Genomic DNA, 15,270 nt, shown 5'->3' on the forward strand with positions numbered 1-15,270 from the left:
CAATTCGAATCGTTAAAGAATTAAAAAATACAGTATAATGTAAGGTCCCTCTATTGGCAGCTATTATAGACGTTTTGACCAATACGTACAATGTATTATATACATAGAGAGAGAGACGTGTTTTACAATTAATCTTTGATCTATCACTATTTATCTACATAATATAATATAGTAAATCAACTGGGTCTTTATTAATGAATAATACACGCGCGTATACTCATACCTATCGCATTTTTCCAATCGTGAAAGTCTCATTGCTGTAGGGTGGTGTTGGCGAACAAGAGGCCGTGCCTATTATATGCGTCTTTATATAATTTTCCAACCGGAGATCAGCTACGTCGTCGTCAGTAGCTGCAGCGGACACCCGTCAACTCGTATTAGGGCCTATATAATTGATAACCGGTCTGTTAGATTTAGATGCACTCATTATAATATTATTATATACGATAGCAGTATTATAATTATTATTATACTTCGTCCAATACACAATGGAGGAACGTCCAGCTGTATATAGGCCTAGCGTGTTGCCGTCGTCTTATGAGTATGCAAGGAATTTTTTTTTATATATATATATATTATACGACCAAAGCGGCTGTTTTTTTAGGTCATGCTGTACAAATACCACAATAATAATATTATCATCGTCATTCTTTTATATCTCTGTATAAAATCAATGTATTCGATGACGTGAAAAATATATGTAACTCCTAATTTTTCCATTGATCTCGTTTTGTATTTTTATAAGGTATTTCAAGCGGAAACATATATATTGTGATCACTGTTGGACTAATGAATGTCTGTGAATATATTATTTATTATAAAATATCTGATTGAGATGCATATTATGTGAGCTCTGACCTAGGAGTAGTGAACACTACATTATATATACAGTATAAATGAATTAAAAAGTGACACAAATCTTTTAATAAATATATTGTACAATTTTTATTTATTGTTTTAAAATTAACATCAATTTAATTCATTAGGTCGTATAAATTATAAATTATAATAGTATTATATATTATAATGCATGTTTAATTTTTATTATTTAAAAAAAAAATATACTATACTTAATAAAATATTTCAAAATAGTTATTAATCGTTACTCACTAAAGGAACGTCGTTTCAAAGAAGATAATATAAAATGAGACATATTATCTATTACACGATACCTATATTATCGCTTCGTGTCTTGCCTTCGTATACTCGTATATACATGTAAAATATAATAATGTATATCCTGTGCGATCACAGCCAGAAGAAATATGATTGTTAGAAACTACAGATGACTCGGCATGGGGTTAATCCTCTGCGACAATAAAAGTCTGTCGGTATGTCAAATCCCTCGTTTTAGTATTATAGACATTAGATACAAACAAATTAATGATAAAAACACGCGCGCACAATTTATATAATTTATATATTCATATATATTACTCATATTAAAAATCTATGTAAATACTAAATTATTATTTTTTCCCTGAATAGTCATATAACAGTATTATTTACGACTTGAGATTATTTAATTTCTCTTTCAAAAAAAAAAAAATAAAAAAATATATATATTATATACCTTATATCACGTTGGCATGATAATAAATTAGAATTACGCGAGTTATAGCCTACAAGACAAATTTTATTATAATATATTACAGCTGTTATAAAAATATAGGTTGAATATCTTAACTTTATGGTTAAGCGTTTTTACTTTTTATACTTATTATAATATGTGAAATACTATTATATCTTATAATTTAATAGTTTATTACATATTTTTGTATTCATTCATTTTTTATACTAACTGTTTATTCTTGTAATTTCGTATTTAAATTGTACTTTTTGGTTCTTATATAATTATATCACATACATATAAACAATTAGGGAACTAACTTTTAAATTGTGATATACGTGCTCCCTACATTATGCGTTCATGTTATTGTGTTATAACTTATCAGTTAAAATGTATTATCAAATATCATAATAAAATAAATATTGCCATGTCAAATATGATACTATTGAGTATACATTAAAGGATTACGAATATCGACTTTGAATTGTTTCGATTAAAATAGGATTTAGCCATTTAAATTATGTTTTATAAATATTTTATTGAACGCAGTAATATCTTGAAACACAAAAAAATTCATTGCTAATGAGAAAATTAATTAATAATCTAAAATATAAATGAATTGTTTATTTGTTAATACAATCTTAGTTATTTTTATATTAAACCTAAAAATAATTAAAGTATAGATTAATGTAATAGCATATATATTTCTTAAAAAATTTTTTTACAAATTGTGTTGTATTATAATATTTATTGAATTATTTTTATTGAATGTAATAATATAACGTAGAACTGAAGTCATGTAATATATATTTAATTATAAAAAAAATTAAAATATATTGTTTCTAAGGTTTTTAACACATCATAATAGAGTGATGAAGTACTTATTAAAGTTATCACACCAATTGTTTTTATTCTCACGTTATTATCAGGAAAATTAATATTTACATAATTATTATTATATTTTACTTAGAATGTATGGAAACCAAAAATTATTTTCAAACAGCTCATTAAGTATACCTATTAATTATTAAAGAACAAAGCAAACATTTCATTTTTTAATAATCTTAACATTTTGGATATTACATATAAATAGTACCCACAGGCCTCAATTACTGACTGTAGCTACAGTTGCTATAATACGTACTTGGAAATTAAGTAATTTCTATGTTTTATTTTCCTATAGACGATAAAATGGCAATTATCATTGTTAAAATGTTATTCTTACAAATATCTATTAGAGTTTAATTACAGAATAGAAAAAAAGGATTCTACTATTTTACAATAAAATCGAAGACGTGATTTTATACGTGTGTGGTCGATGGATGACCCCGAGAGGTCATGTTACTTATGTTTCTTTACACTTTGATTTGTTTTTAATAACATTCGTTATTAAAAAGACCAAAAATAGTCATCGGAACACAAATAAGAAATTGCACCCGTTCCCCAAAATTAATATCTCATTTGTCTCGCAGAAAATACAAATATCCTTTGTCTTGTGCCGCTGACCTCAAGCGTATAACAATACATCTGTCATCGAATGTGTGACCTTCGTATATGATTTATGTGTTGTGGTAACGTAATTCAAAAATTCAATAAGCAAAACTATTGTAATACCTAATAATTTTTTATAACAGTTTTCACATATGACACATTTGTAAAATTGCATTATTATAATACTAGAAAATATATATTGTTATCATAGATTAGATAAACACAAACAATGCAATAAGATAAAGTTTTAACAGTTAAATATCATTTAGTTTTAAAATAAAATAGTATTACATTTTATTTTTATGTACAAATAGGTAATAACATAAAAAATAAAAATTTCTCAACAAACACTTTACAATTTACTGAACCGCAAAAGTTAGATTACTATAGTAATAAAGTATGAAACCATATCGAGCTTAAAGCAGAACTATCTCTACATTATTTTGAGTGAATTATGAAATAAACCAAAAATACAGTAGTATAATACTATAATTAATACATTAATTCAGTATATTATTATAGTTATATAATTAACATATATATTGCGTGCGACTAGGAAATGGGCATTCTTAGAAATTAGGAGGTTAAAGGGTAAAAGAAACATAACATGTTTTTTCCGTTTTACGCTAAACAGTACATTTTACGTTAACAGCAGATTTCTATAATAGGCTTCTTATTATTAACAACACGTCACCATACAGCAGTGATAAGACTCGTATAAATACAAGTCAAGCATCAAACACTGATCAGAAGGTAGTCACAGTTCTAGACTGTCTATTTACCCCATATGTAAGACCATTACTCGTCGTGGACATTTGTAACAGCCACATCGCCACGAGTATATTTAGTCATTTCTGGTCTTAGTGGAATTGTGTAATAGCAGTAAGCTATATTAGTTTGTTATATTGTCTTATGAGTAATAAAATATTTATAATTATTTATATTTTAAACACAAGCGTTCTACTTATTAAAAACCTACCTTTCTCATTACCACTTCAAGTTAACCGTGCGACGTCGTAAAATAATTAACGTGGTAACAATTCCAGTGTTCTTCGCAGCGATTACTACATTTATTATTTTTCAATAGTTTTATGTACGAATTCGGAAAAACGACAAATTTTTAAAATATGGTTTTTTTTCTTTGTATTATTAATTTATAAAAGGAATGTTTAGCTTGTTCTAATTTAATTTTATTGACTTTTTATAAATACATGAAATATTTGTGAACCTTTATATTAGTACATTAGTGTATAAAAAAAGTGTATGTAAGTATGTAATATTGTATTATAGAAATATTATGCAGGTTGTTAAGTAGAATAAGATAAATTAAGGACGTACTTTTAATACTTACTTATGGAATGTCGAAATAATAATATTTAAAATATACATTTTAGATTTAATTATTTGTTATAATTGCTATAAAAGATAATAAAAAATGCATTATAGTACAGGCATTTTAAGATGTCGTAGAAGAATGTACATATATTGCCTAGCCATCACGCCGTCGCTAGTTTATACGAATTTTGTATAACATAAATAACTATATTTCGGTAAAAAAAACTTAAAACCAATTGATTAATAGCGGGTATAATCATGAAAACAATTTAAATTTTAAGTTAACCAAAAACATAAGTAATAGTATAGGTTATTTTTCTGATATCTACCGGAATTACAAATGGTAAACAGGATTTTAGTTGTTTACTGAAAATTATTAATTTTGAATGACTTACAGATATTATTACACTTTGAACTATAATTTCTATACCACGCCACCGATACTTGTATATTTAATGCATCTTCATAAATCTGAGTTACTTATCTAAAACACCGCTGAAAGTTATTTCATAATAAATTAAGTAAATCCAGAATCGTATTCGTGTAATGCTATCATGTATTATAACATTGAAACTAAACTTCCTTAATACGCGTTGAAAAAATACGTTTATGAAAAGAAATTGCGTGCCATGGGTATATATATAATTATTGTACGCACCGTAATAATAATAATAATTACACGTTTAATCTCATTGTGTCGAAGAAAACAACTTGTGTAAAGAAAAAAAACACTTCTCGTTCGCACGTGAACAGAGCATCAACTGTAATTATTGCCCCTCGACTACCATTTGATAATTACCTTTTAAGCGAGTGTATTACGGTTGCTTGCTGCTAACCGTTGAACATCATTTTTCTAAACGTTACGATGTTGTACGCGTTTACCTGCACTTTAAAACGATCTTAACGTCGTCGTTTGCCATTATTATATTTATCAAGAAAAATTTTTCCGCTTAAAGTGTATTACATGGACCGTGTGATGGGATTACTTCATTAACATTGTATTGAGTTTTTATTTATGTTTTAATCTCGATTATATAATAATAGTGTTATTAAAAAATAACTCAATACGAAAACCTATGTCCGTACTTTAACATGTACATAGATACAGAATAACCATTAGATATTTAACATACATATTTTAGGTCTTACTTAATAATATTTTAAATATGTTGACAGCATTCGCCTGTTAGTTATTACACATTTTAAGATAATATATTTTCACGAAAATAAAAACCATAGAAACAATTTGGGATCAATCGTATTTTGTAACTATGCTTAATAAATATTTGCAATATTTGGAAATTCACCATCAATACAAACTTATTTTGGCGTTCGCTATTATCTACCAATTTATCAATCTCACTAAAGTCCGGTTCGTATTGTAATTTATATGTTCGTATTATAGCGACTGTCCGAGTCTAATAGTCTAGTGTCATCACTTTTCGCGGGATATCTTCTTCGTCATCATTAATATCACCGCGCGTTATACAATGGGTCTGTTTAATGAAATCGCCTTTGTTAGAATACTTTAGGTATACAAAATATAAATAATCAAATTTTCTTTAAAATACCTAAAAAAAAAAAATTATATTAGTACTATAGTTACCTAACACTGACACATATTATACAGTTAGTTTATTATTTGTTCGCGCATATGTATTTTGCGTAATTATTATGAATATCTACTGTCTATTATACTATTTAACTTTTGTCACCCTTACATAACGGATTAACTTGTCCGTTGTATGATCTATATGCCTAGGATAAGTAGAGTTATTATTTTTGTTTGTATTTACACGAGGACAAACACCGTTCCGGCATTAACGGCCCGGAACATTTCTTATATATACATATTATACATTATACTTACCACCCGCGGCGTATGGTTCACTACTCGTATAATATATACGAGCAGCATATAATACAATAATTTGTATATATATATATATATTAAATATATAGTGATATAGGTCTAAATTAAACCGTCGAATGTTTCAGATGACTGAAGTGACGAGCAGGACCGTCGGTTTCAGAACATCTGCCGACGGCGACAGAAAAGCCTTGTCCGTGAGAAGATACGAGGCCAAACCTCCAGAAAACTTGGAACTGGTAAGTCACACGCATAATCACACTATACTGTACGACAGTGACGATGACAACAATAATAGATGTTGACAGTCGACTATTTTATATATATAACTACATGGTTACATAACCTAACCCAATCTGTGTTTTAAACATGTATATATATATAAAAAAAAGGTGAAATATGTTGTTCAATCTAGACAGCAGTATTTTAACCGCAGGCACGATATGTAAGACGATACCTTTCGAAAGATTAAAACTCCCATAAAATACTATACTTATAATTTCAAATTGGTTTAAAATCAGTTAACTTTTGGTTGATCAACTATTCGTCTTCAATCCTCATTTATTAAATAAGAACATGGCGCAATAACATAATATTATAATGATAGAGGAGATAATCAATAAAGTACGACAACTATAATGACTCACGTGTCTGCATTTCTTTAATTTCTATTTTCTAAAGTTATATTATAAGTAATAGTATATACTATCCACAATATATTTAGCATAATATAATAGTTATATTATAGTTTATTTTATATTATTATATTATTTTTTTATCAATGTGTTTAATTTTAACTGCATTTTGTTTTGGTTTAATCTCATTATTGATGTAGAAATAATGAAGACTATCTGGAATGCCTATAAATATAGGTACTCTAAACAATTTCAAAAATATTTCAACCAAAATTAATGTCGTAAGATTTCTATACGGAAATTTCAGGTAATATGAAATTTATGACCTGTGACAATATATTATAGAATCCCTATAAAGTATTATTAGGTCATAATTTGAATAATATGTCATTTTCACCGTACATACATTATAAATACATGTTGTTTGTGTAGTGTCATAATATTCTCCAAGATAACATGTCAAAATGCTTAACCCGTATAAGTACATTGGCTTATTGTTTGTACACTTTCTAGTTGTTCAAAATATTATTCACATTTGTAAACGCAGCAAATATTTTATTGTTAAGCCCATATTTTTATTTTTTTATTGCATTCCGCGCGTACCTAATATTATGTAGGTACCGAGTATTTTATAATATTAGTTTACCATATGATTGTATATTTATATTGTCTAAAGTACGTACCTAGTACTTATAACATCAAAATCTCATGGCTGTTGCGTGTACAATAATGTATTTTATTTAACAACATTAAACACCATTGTGCATATTATATTGTATAGGTACTTAATTAACATAATTTACCGTATCATACGTATAGTAATAAAACCCGTATAATGGTGTATCGCGTAAATTCTTACAAAAATAACTGGGTACCTCTATATCCATATTTTAATGACAATTATTATAGTCGAACAACTGTACAAGTTAATTGAACAAAAAACGAACATATTATACACGAGCGTTGGACAAACCACTGTGGTTTCGGGTGAGCCATTGGGACGGGCGTAAATGATGAATTTTTCTCTCGAAAGCGTTCTAGGTGCAGTTTTTCTGATTGTTTTATTGCAACAAATTTATTTATATTATTTTAAAAAAAGGAAAAAGCTGTTAACGTTTATAACGTAGAAACATAATATAGGTAATTAATATAAATTCAAATTCAAAGTTAATAGTAATTAAACATTTTAGTAGTTTATATTTTCATTGCTATAATATAATTAACTATAATTTAAAATTGCATATAAACTAGAAGACAATATAGTATCATAAAAATCAGAAAGTCATTTAAATATATTGTGATTTTAAAATCGTTTCGTTTTTTGTCATTTTAACTGCTATGACATTTTTTTTTTTTTTTTGGTATAATATTATTCCAAATATATTTAAAATAACATTCTTAGAGTACATTATTACGATTGTCACCTCGAATTAGAACATAATCATAATATGAAAAAATACCTCCACTATCCTCCAGATTATAATTAATCATGAAATATAATTAAATGTAATGATTTTTTTTTTTTGTGAATGTAATTGAATCACAATTAAATTTTTGAACGTACGTATAGTTAAATCCTCGACGTTGATAACCACCGTTCATTTTAGAATTCGAAATTAAGATCATAAACGTAAACTCTTTGAATAAATATATTACTTATTTTTATTATGTTGTGTAGGTTTTTTTGAAAATCTGTACATAGAATGGAGAGAATGTAATGTCGTGCGTACGAGTATATAGGTAATAATGGATTTTCGAATAGTTTCCATTTGCATAAGTGACACATATTATATTATTATTATGGATAGACATTATAGAATTTAAAACCGCATAAACGTGTCGTAGTTGGACCCGTGTCGACCTTTATGCGCGCATTGACTCGTTTTTCGATCAACAGGTCAGATACCGCCATATATACTTGTAATATATTATAATTTATATGTCTACGAACACCGCACAACGTTTAGTATACCAGAATCCCGAGTTTCCGGTTAAGCATGCATACGTGGTAGCGGTCAGTATAATAGTATGCCTACAATATACAAGTATATATTATAATAAATAGAGTGTCGATATTGCGTGTATATTAAACAGGATGATTTACCAAGCATGCTCGCCCCCATTTATTTCTTAAATAATGAATTTATTCGAATTCTGAGTTTTAGAACTTTGAAATATACGCATAGCCCATATTTTTAAATACTTAGATGTTAACATTATCTAAGAAGTATTCTGTGGTCATCCATATAACTTCTTTTTTTCAAATAAGACTTATCATTATTCTATTATAAATTGTTAATTATAGATAACTTCTGAAAATTGTGATGCACGAGTATTTAACTGAAATTTTAACTAATAGCTTTAAGTTATTTAACTTTGTGTATTAAAGATAATAGATCCACAATAAAGGATTTGAAATATACGAGAACATAGGTGATTTAAAAATTGTAGTAATTAATATCGGTATTAATCTATCAATATATATTTTATAATTTCGTAAAACCATTTTTAAGGACTATTATTGTTCTTGGTATATATATTTTAATAACACATAAACAACTCATTTGAATTTTCATTTAGATATAAGTACATCTTAATTTTCCAAAAAAGAATTCTTTATCACAACAGAATACTCTTTAAACGGCATGCGAACCTAAATAGTCGAATATACGGTCCTCGAGTACCTAGGTACTTAGCAATTCTAAAAATCGGAATTTGAATTAATTCATTATTAAAGAAGAAATGGAGGTAATCACGATTAGCGAATCGCCCTGTATAGTCTAATATCCTGATACACGTGGACAAATAAAAGGATTTAAAAAAAAAAATCAATCTGACCTCGAAGCCGTAGCTCGCGGAAAACACGGAAAAACAAGATTACGTAAATTATTAACAAGTATCTACCCACAATATTGTATTATGGTACGTGATCGCTAGCGGTGTGAATAGAGTGTATCGATTGCGTCGAGAGCCGACACTGATTTTCATTTCTATTTTTTCACCGACACGCGTTTCCGTAAAACAAAAACTCGGGCGAATAATAATAACAAAAAAAAAAAAAACCCTACGAAATCGTAACAGTCCATTCGCAGCCGGCGAAAAGTGAATGAGCGCCGTGTGGTACGCACGCACGTGTATGTGTATAGGTAGAAAGTGGAAGTGCGCGAGCGCTCGCGTCGGATGGAACGCGCGCGCGGTAAGAGGAGGATATGCCGCCGAGCGCGGCCACGGTGCTCTGCGCAGTCTGTCCGTCCGCCGGCTTACTCGTCGCTCGCGCGTTGGCGGCAAAATAACCGCGTCCGACCCCTCTCACTGTCGTCGTCCGCGTCCGCGTCGGTCGGTGTGTGTGCGGCGTGACACACGCGGCGGTCAAATCGTCTTCGTATTTATTCATTTCTCATGCCTCCGACAGTTCTATGGGTACAATTATTATTATAATATATGACATAAATAACACGATAATATTATAACCGTTTATTGTGCGCATGTACCTCCCACGCGCGATGTGCTGTTACGATCGTTGCGACATCGCGGATTATCGCCGGTAAATCGGCGTTGGTCCGGCACGCAAACCCGCAAATAAAGTCCGTCATAACGCCGTCGTTTATATATTCATAAGTATATATTGGTTACACGTCGTCTTTCGAATGGTAGTCATACTTATCGTGCCTGCACCGACGTCGCCCGATAATGGGTCTGCGAGGTACGGCGGAGTTGTCGACCCGGCCAAGAGCCCCGGCGACAGGTCCACCTCGACCACGTCCATATCGTTCGTGTCGTCTGATAACTCGTCGTATTGTTTTTCGCAGGTCGATCCGGACAATCTGATTGCCACCACCAAAGAAGGTAAGACCGATATGATTTTAATTATATACTATTACTGTTATTATTTTATATTATTATTACTAAGGTTGTTGTTCTCTATATTCGTTGCAATTTACTTATAACATGCATATCTACTGAAAACGTGCACCGTACCCATATAATATCGTATACATATGATGTATAGACCCATTTCGGAAGATTTTTTTACTTATAAGTCATCATATTGATAACCGTTCGTGTAGGTTAGGTTCTCTAAAAATCCGCCCTAAATATCTGAACTATATTGCCGTATTTACATTTAACCGAACTCCGTAAATACAGTGACACGCGGTAATCGCATTTAACGAGACGACGAGTGCATTATTTTGATTATATGATACATTTCAGAAAAATACGAACGAAATAAATATTTCCTATAATATTATTTACATAGCTCGAGTATAACATGTAGCGCTTGCATCATTAAAATAGAATATTACTGTATTATTTTGCATTAAAGATAAATATGCCTACTCCGTATGTTAAAATAGGTGGTGATTCGTGAAGTGCTTAGAAACATTTTTTAATTTCTTTATTCTCTATGCATAAAAACTAAAAACCAATCCCACGCTAGATTCAGTCCAGAATGGAGTATATATAAGGTATAATATAATATAATATATTATTATATACTAAGCCTTGTATACTTACGGATTTTATTACACTCTACGATATCAAGCTTTATAGTATTGGTCACCTGCGAGTGCTTATTTCAATAAGTATTTCAGAATTATGTATTTTAAATCTTTAAAACATAAATATACAACACATAGTAATTATCGTGACTCGAGAGTAATGATGTTCTCATTTTCTACTAATTTTTAATATTTTTTTTAAAATTCAATTAAGACACGTACTAGATAGTAGTAACATCTGCAGCGTTTAACCGTGAACATAATTAGCGCTGAACTCGTTAATATAAGTGCGTTTCTCATATACTTGGTACCATTGGTGTACGGCTACACATGCATATAAATAATATACAGAACTGGCCACAATTGACCATTACAAATCGCAATAAATAGAACGTCAATAAATCTAAATGCTGTGGTCAATTATTCAAGTTTTTTCCCCGTGTGGAATGTTAGTGTCATTAGTGCAAAAATGTTTATTTTTAAATTTGCATACCCGTCAAATAAGCAGGCTCAACCACACATTTTGATCGATTGTGATAGCATGTATATACAGATCACAATGTACAGATGAATAGTAAATACACCACCAACATGCCTTAAATCAAATAAAAATATTTTCAACCAGTTCAATATTGCGTGTCTGACGCAAATCCATTGGACTTTAGAAATCGTTTCACGTACACGAATTCATTATGTTGGCGTCAGTACATCATCGATAAACGATTTTCGAAATAATAATAATGTTCTTTGCACATCCGTGACACGAGATGAATAATAAACATTTTGAAAACAAGAGAAAACGCGAAATACGATCCCAAAATCTATACGATTATACATTAATACTTCTATGAATATGGTAATTTTTAACCATAGATATTTACGATACCTTCACATCAAAGTATCGTTGAACTCACAAAAAGTATTGTAATAAAATGAACTCATAAAACTATACAGCGTCCAGTATGACGTACAATTGTTACTGAATTAGATAAAATAATGAAACTTTATTTGACATACATTTTTTCCCTGGAATAATATAATAAATCCAATCGAACTATAGTAGGACTCACATAGATACTTTTAAACGTATGTTAAACGAAATAAAATACACATTTTACTTTATTTATGAGTAGTACAATTACACTGGTCATCGAGTACAACTTTTCTGATGCTTAAATTTATTATGCGTGATTAATATTTATTAATTTATTACTAAAACATTAAACAGTAATAAAATGTACTAATGTAACTGTAAAAACTATAAATATTTTAATTTATTATAGTAAGGTACCTAAGTTAAATAACTACCGTTGAAAAATTTGACTTATAGTTATAATTTACTAGAAACTTTAACTAAAGCATATTTTATATATTTATACAAGTTGATAAGTCCCCAAAAATACAGATAACATTTAAATAAATAATTATAATTGCAGGTATGTTTGATTTAATTGTTACATTTCTACTCGATATGACTATAAACTTTGTCACAATCCAAATTATAATTAATATTACTAATTGCTATAGTATCATATATACATAATTTAAACTTTTAACTTTGCACACTACTCTCAAATCTCAAGAATATCTAATAAACATATTTAGTACGTATATTTTAAATCTTAATTAATACAATAATAAGTTATAATTGGATTATTATGAAATCATATGTTCGCTAATAAAAGATTAATATTAAACAAGAATAATATGCTATATAAAATAATAAGTAAGCTAAACAATAGCACGAATATAAATTTTCAACAAATAAACATTACTATAAAACACATGTATTTATCATACAGGAACTTTGATTTTTTTTATCTACCTATAATACGTTTATAAGTTTATAACCAATGCCTTAAGAAATGTTACATTTTAACCGGTATTATGTGAACAGAATGTGATTTATAATTCCGTCATATAAAGTGCTTAAAAATTTAAATAATTTATAAGCTCATTATAAAAATAATATAAAATAATACTAAAAATCATTGATATCAGAGCTTGACATCGATTTATATATTTTATAAATAGATTAGAAATAAGAAGCGTACCGTCTTTTTACATTCTGAAGAAAATAATATTTAATACCTATCTTTAGAACACCAATTATTAATATAATATAGTAGGGTATATAGTATATGCCTTTAGCCTACTCGTCGACAATGCTATGGTTAACTAAATTGTTAGACTAGCTCAATTTGAAAATAAACTAAATAAATTGTAGGTAGCTAAGTGAAACTTAAATAAATCCATTTTTTTCCCCAGACGAATAAACATGCAATTAAAAGATAAAATATGATTAGCCAATAATTGATATGGGTGTCAAATCTCACTGACCTAGCGCTAGTTACTAAACTGGGTGTTGGTGGTTTCGTGGAGATTAAACGTCAGTGGCTTGGAATAAGATGATCAGTGTACCATGAAAATTATTATAATATTGTACAACTAAAGATAAACCTACATTAATATATTATACTACAACCTATTGATTCCTTTCATTTGTTTAACACATATTTTACATGATTATACTATAATTTATGATGTGCGAATCTTACACGGGATTTTAAATTAAATTAAAAATAGAAAAAGTTCGAATAAACATCATTCACGAGTCATTGATTAGTATAAAGCTTAAAAACAAGAGGCAAAATAATATTATTAGGAATAACGTATTGAGAGTAACGAGAATAACAATACAAATCGTCAAGGTGCTGTTTCTCGCACGTTAGCTAAATATTCGTGACGTACCGAAAACACAATAGATGGATAAAAATCTGTTTTTATTTGTGTTTTGCAATCATTATACATAGTGTGCAATTAACTTCTTTATAAAATATGGTTTATATTATACACTTATAGATACTATTAAACAGTAACCACCAAGGTATAAACTAACTAGCAGCGACTACAACCAGCATTAAATAAACGATATACAGTATACACCCATAATACATTAACATTATTTTAGCAATAAATAGTCTAAAGTATGCATTTAAAAAAATAAAAATTAATGAGTATTTTTATAATTTAATGAAGAACATGTATTGAAGATAAAGTAAATAGTGTTCTAACACTTGCTTTAGACTAAAATTTAAATAAAAATCCGAAAACATGTGTTTGAAATTACTTCAACATTAGTAAACATTAGTCAACATCAGTAGTATTACTATTAAGTTCAATCGCATATAATACACTGATTAAAAAAAAAAAAAAAAACATAATAATTATTATTTAATTTTTAAATCGATAATTTATTACCCGTTCACGCTTAAAATTACCTTTCATTGACGTAACTATAAACTACATATATATAACATATAAAATATTAGGATCATACAGATTTTAACCGGTTACATACGATTAACTTAACAAAGGTTATCGAATTTTTTTGAGAGTGTAATTTGACACAGCAAATGATCTAATTTAACCAGAGTTAGTTTTTATTTAATTTTTTTCTGGTTTATTTTCTAATAGTAGTAATAATAATAAAATACATTGTTTAAATTAAGACAATATTATGTAACTGACTCGAAAAATTAATAGATATTATGAAATAATTCTATGTTACACGATGTGTTGTTATAATTTTTATAGTTTTTACTTCAGTCAGTTTTCAAAAAGGAAAAAAAATCACACGCTGTTTTATGTGTGCTTAGTCAACAAAAATTTACCCAACCCAGTAAATAGATAACATAAAGTTTGTTTATAGAAAATATATATAACAGTTGCTTATTATTATCGTTTAAATGTACTGTTGTGACATTACATATACTATTATAGTTTAAAATTAGCATACTCGTATTACCACAATGTATCCCATGCGGAAGCATCTCTAACATCGGTTCGTCTGCAACGTTTTTTGAACAG

At 28.5% G+C, this 15,270-nt stretch overlaps 1 protein-coding gene across 4 annotated transcripts in view; it reads left to right on the plus strand.

Annotated features, from left to right (window-relative positions):
• Positions 1–15,270, plus strand: part of LOC132919268 (uncharacterized) — a 58,672-nt gene that overhangs the window by 18,430 nt on the left and 24,972 nt on the right. For 2 of the 4 annotated variants that reach the window (XM_060980695.1, XM_060980696.1), the window contains exons 2-3: positions 6,395–6,505; positions 10,711–10,747. In XM_060980695.1, the coding sequence (XP_060836678.1) occupies positions 6,395–6,505; positions 10,711–10,747 (148 nt within the window). Of the gene's footprint in view, positions 1–6,394; positions 6,506–10,121; positions 10,748–15,270 lie in introns of those variants that run through there. The other 2 variants (XM_060980690.1, XM_060980694.1) reach the window with 2 other exon arrangements.

The sequence above is a fragment of the Rhopalosiphum padi genome, chromosome 2, assembly GCF_020882245.1.
Source record: "Rhopalosiphum padi isolate XX-2018 chromosome 2, ASM2088224v1, whole genome shotgun sequence".
Classification (NCBI taxonomy): Eukaryota; Metazoa; Arthropoda; class Insecta; order Hemiptera; family Aphididae; genus Rhopalosiphum; species Rhopalosiphum padi.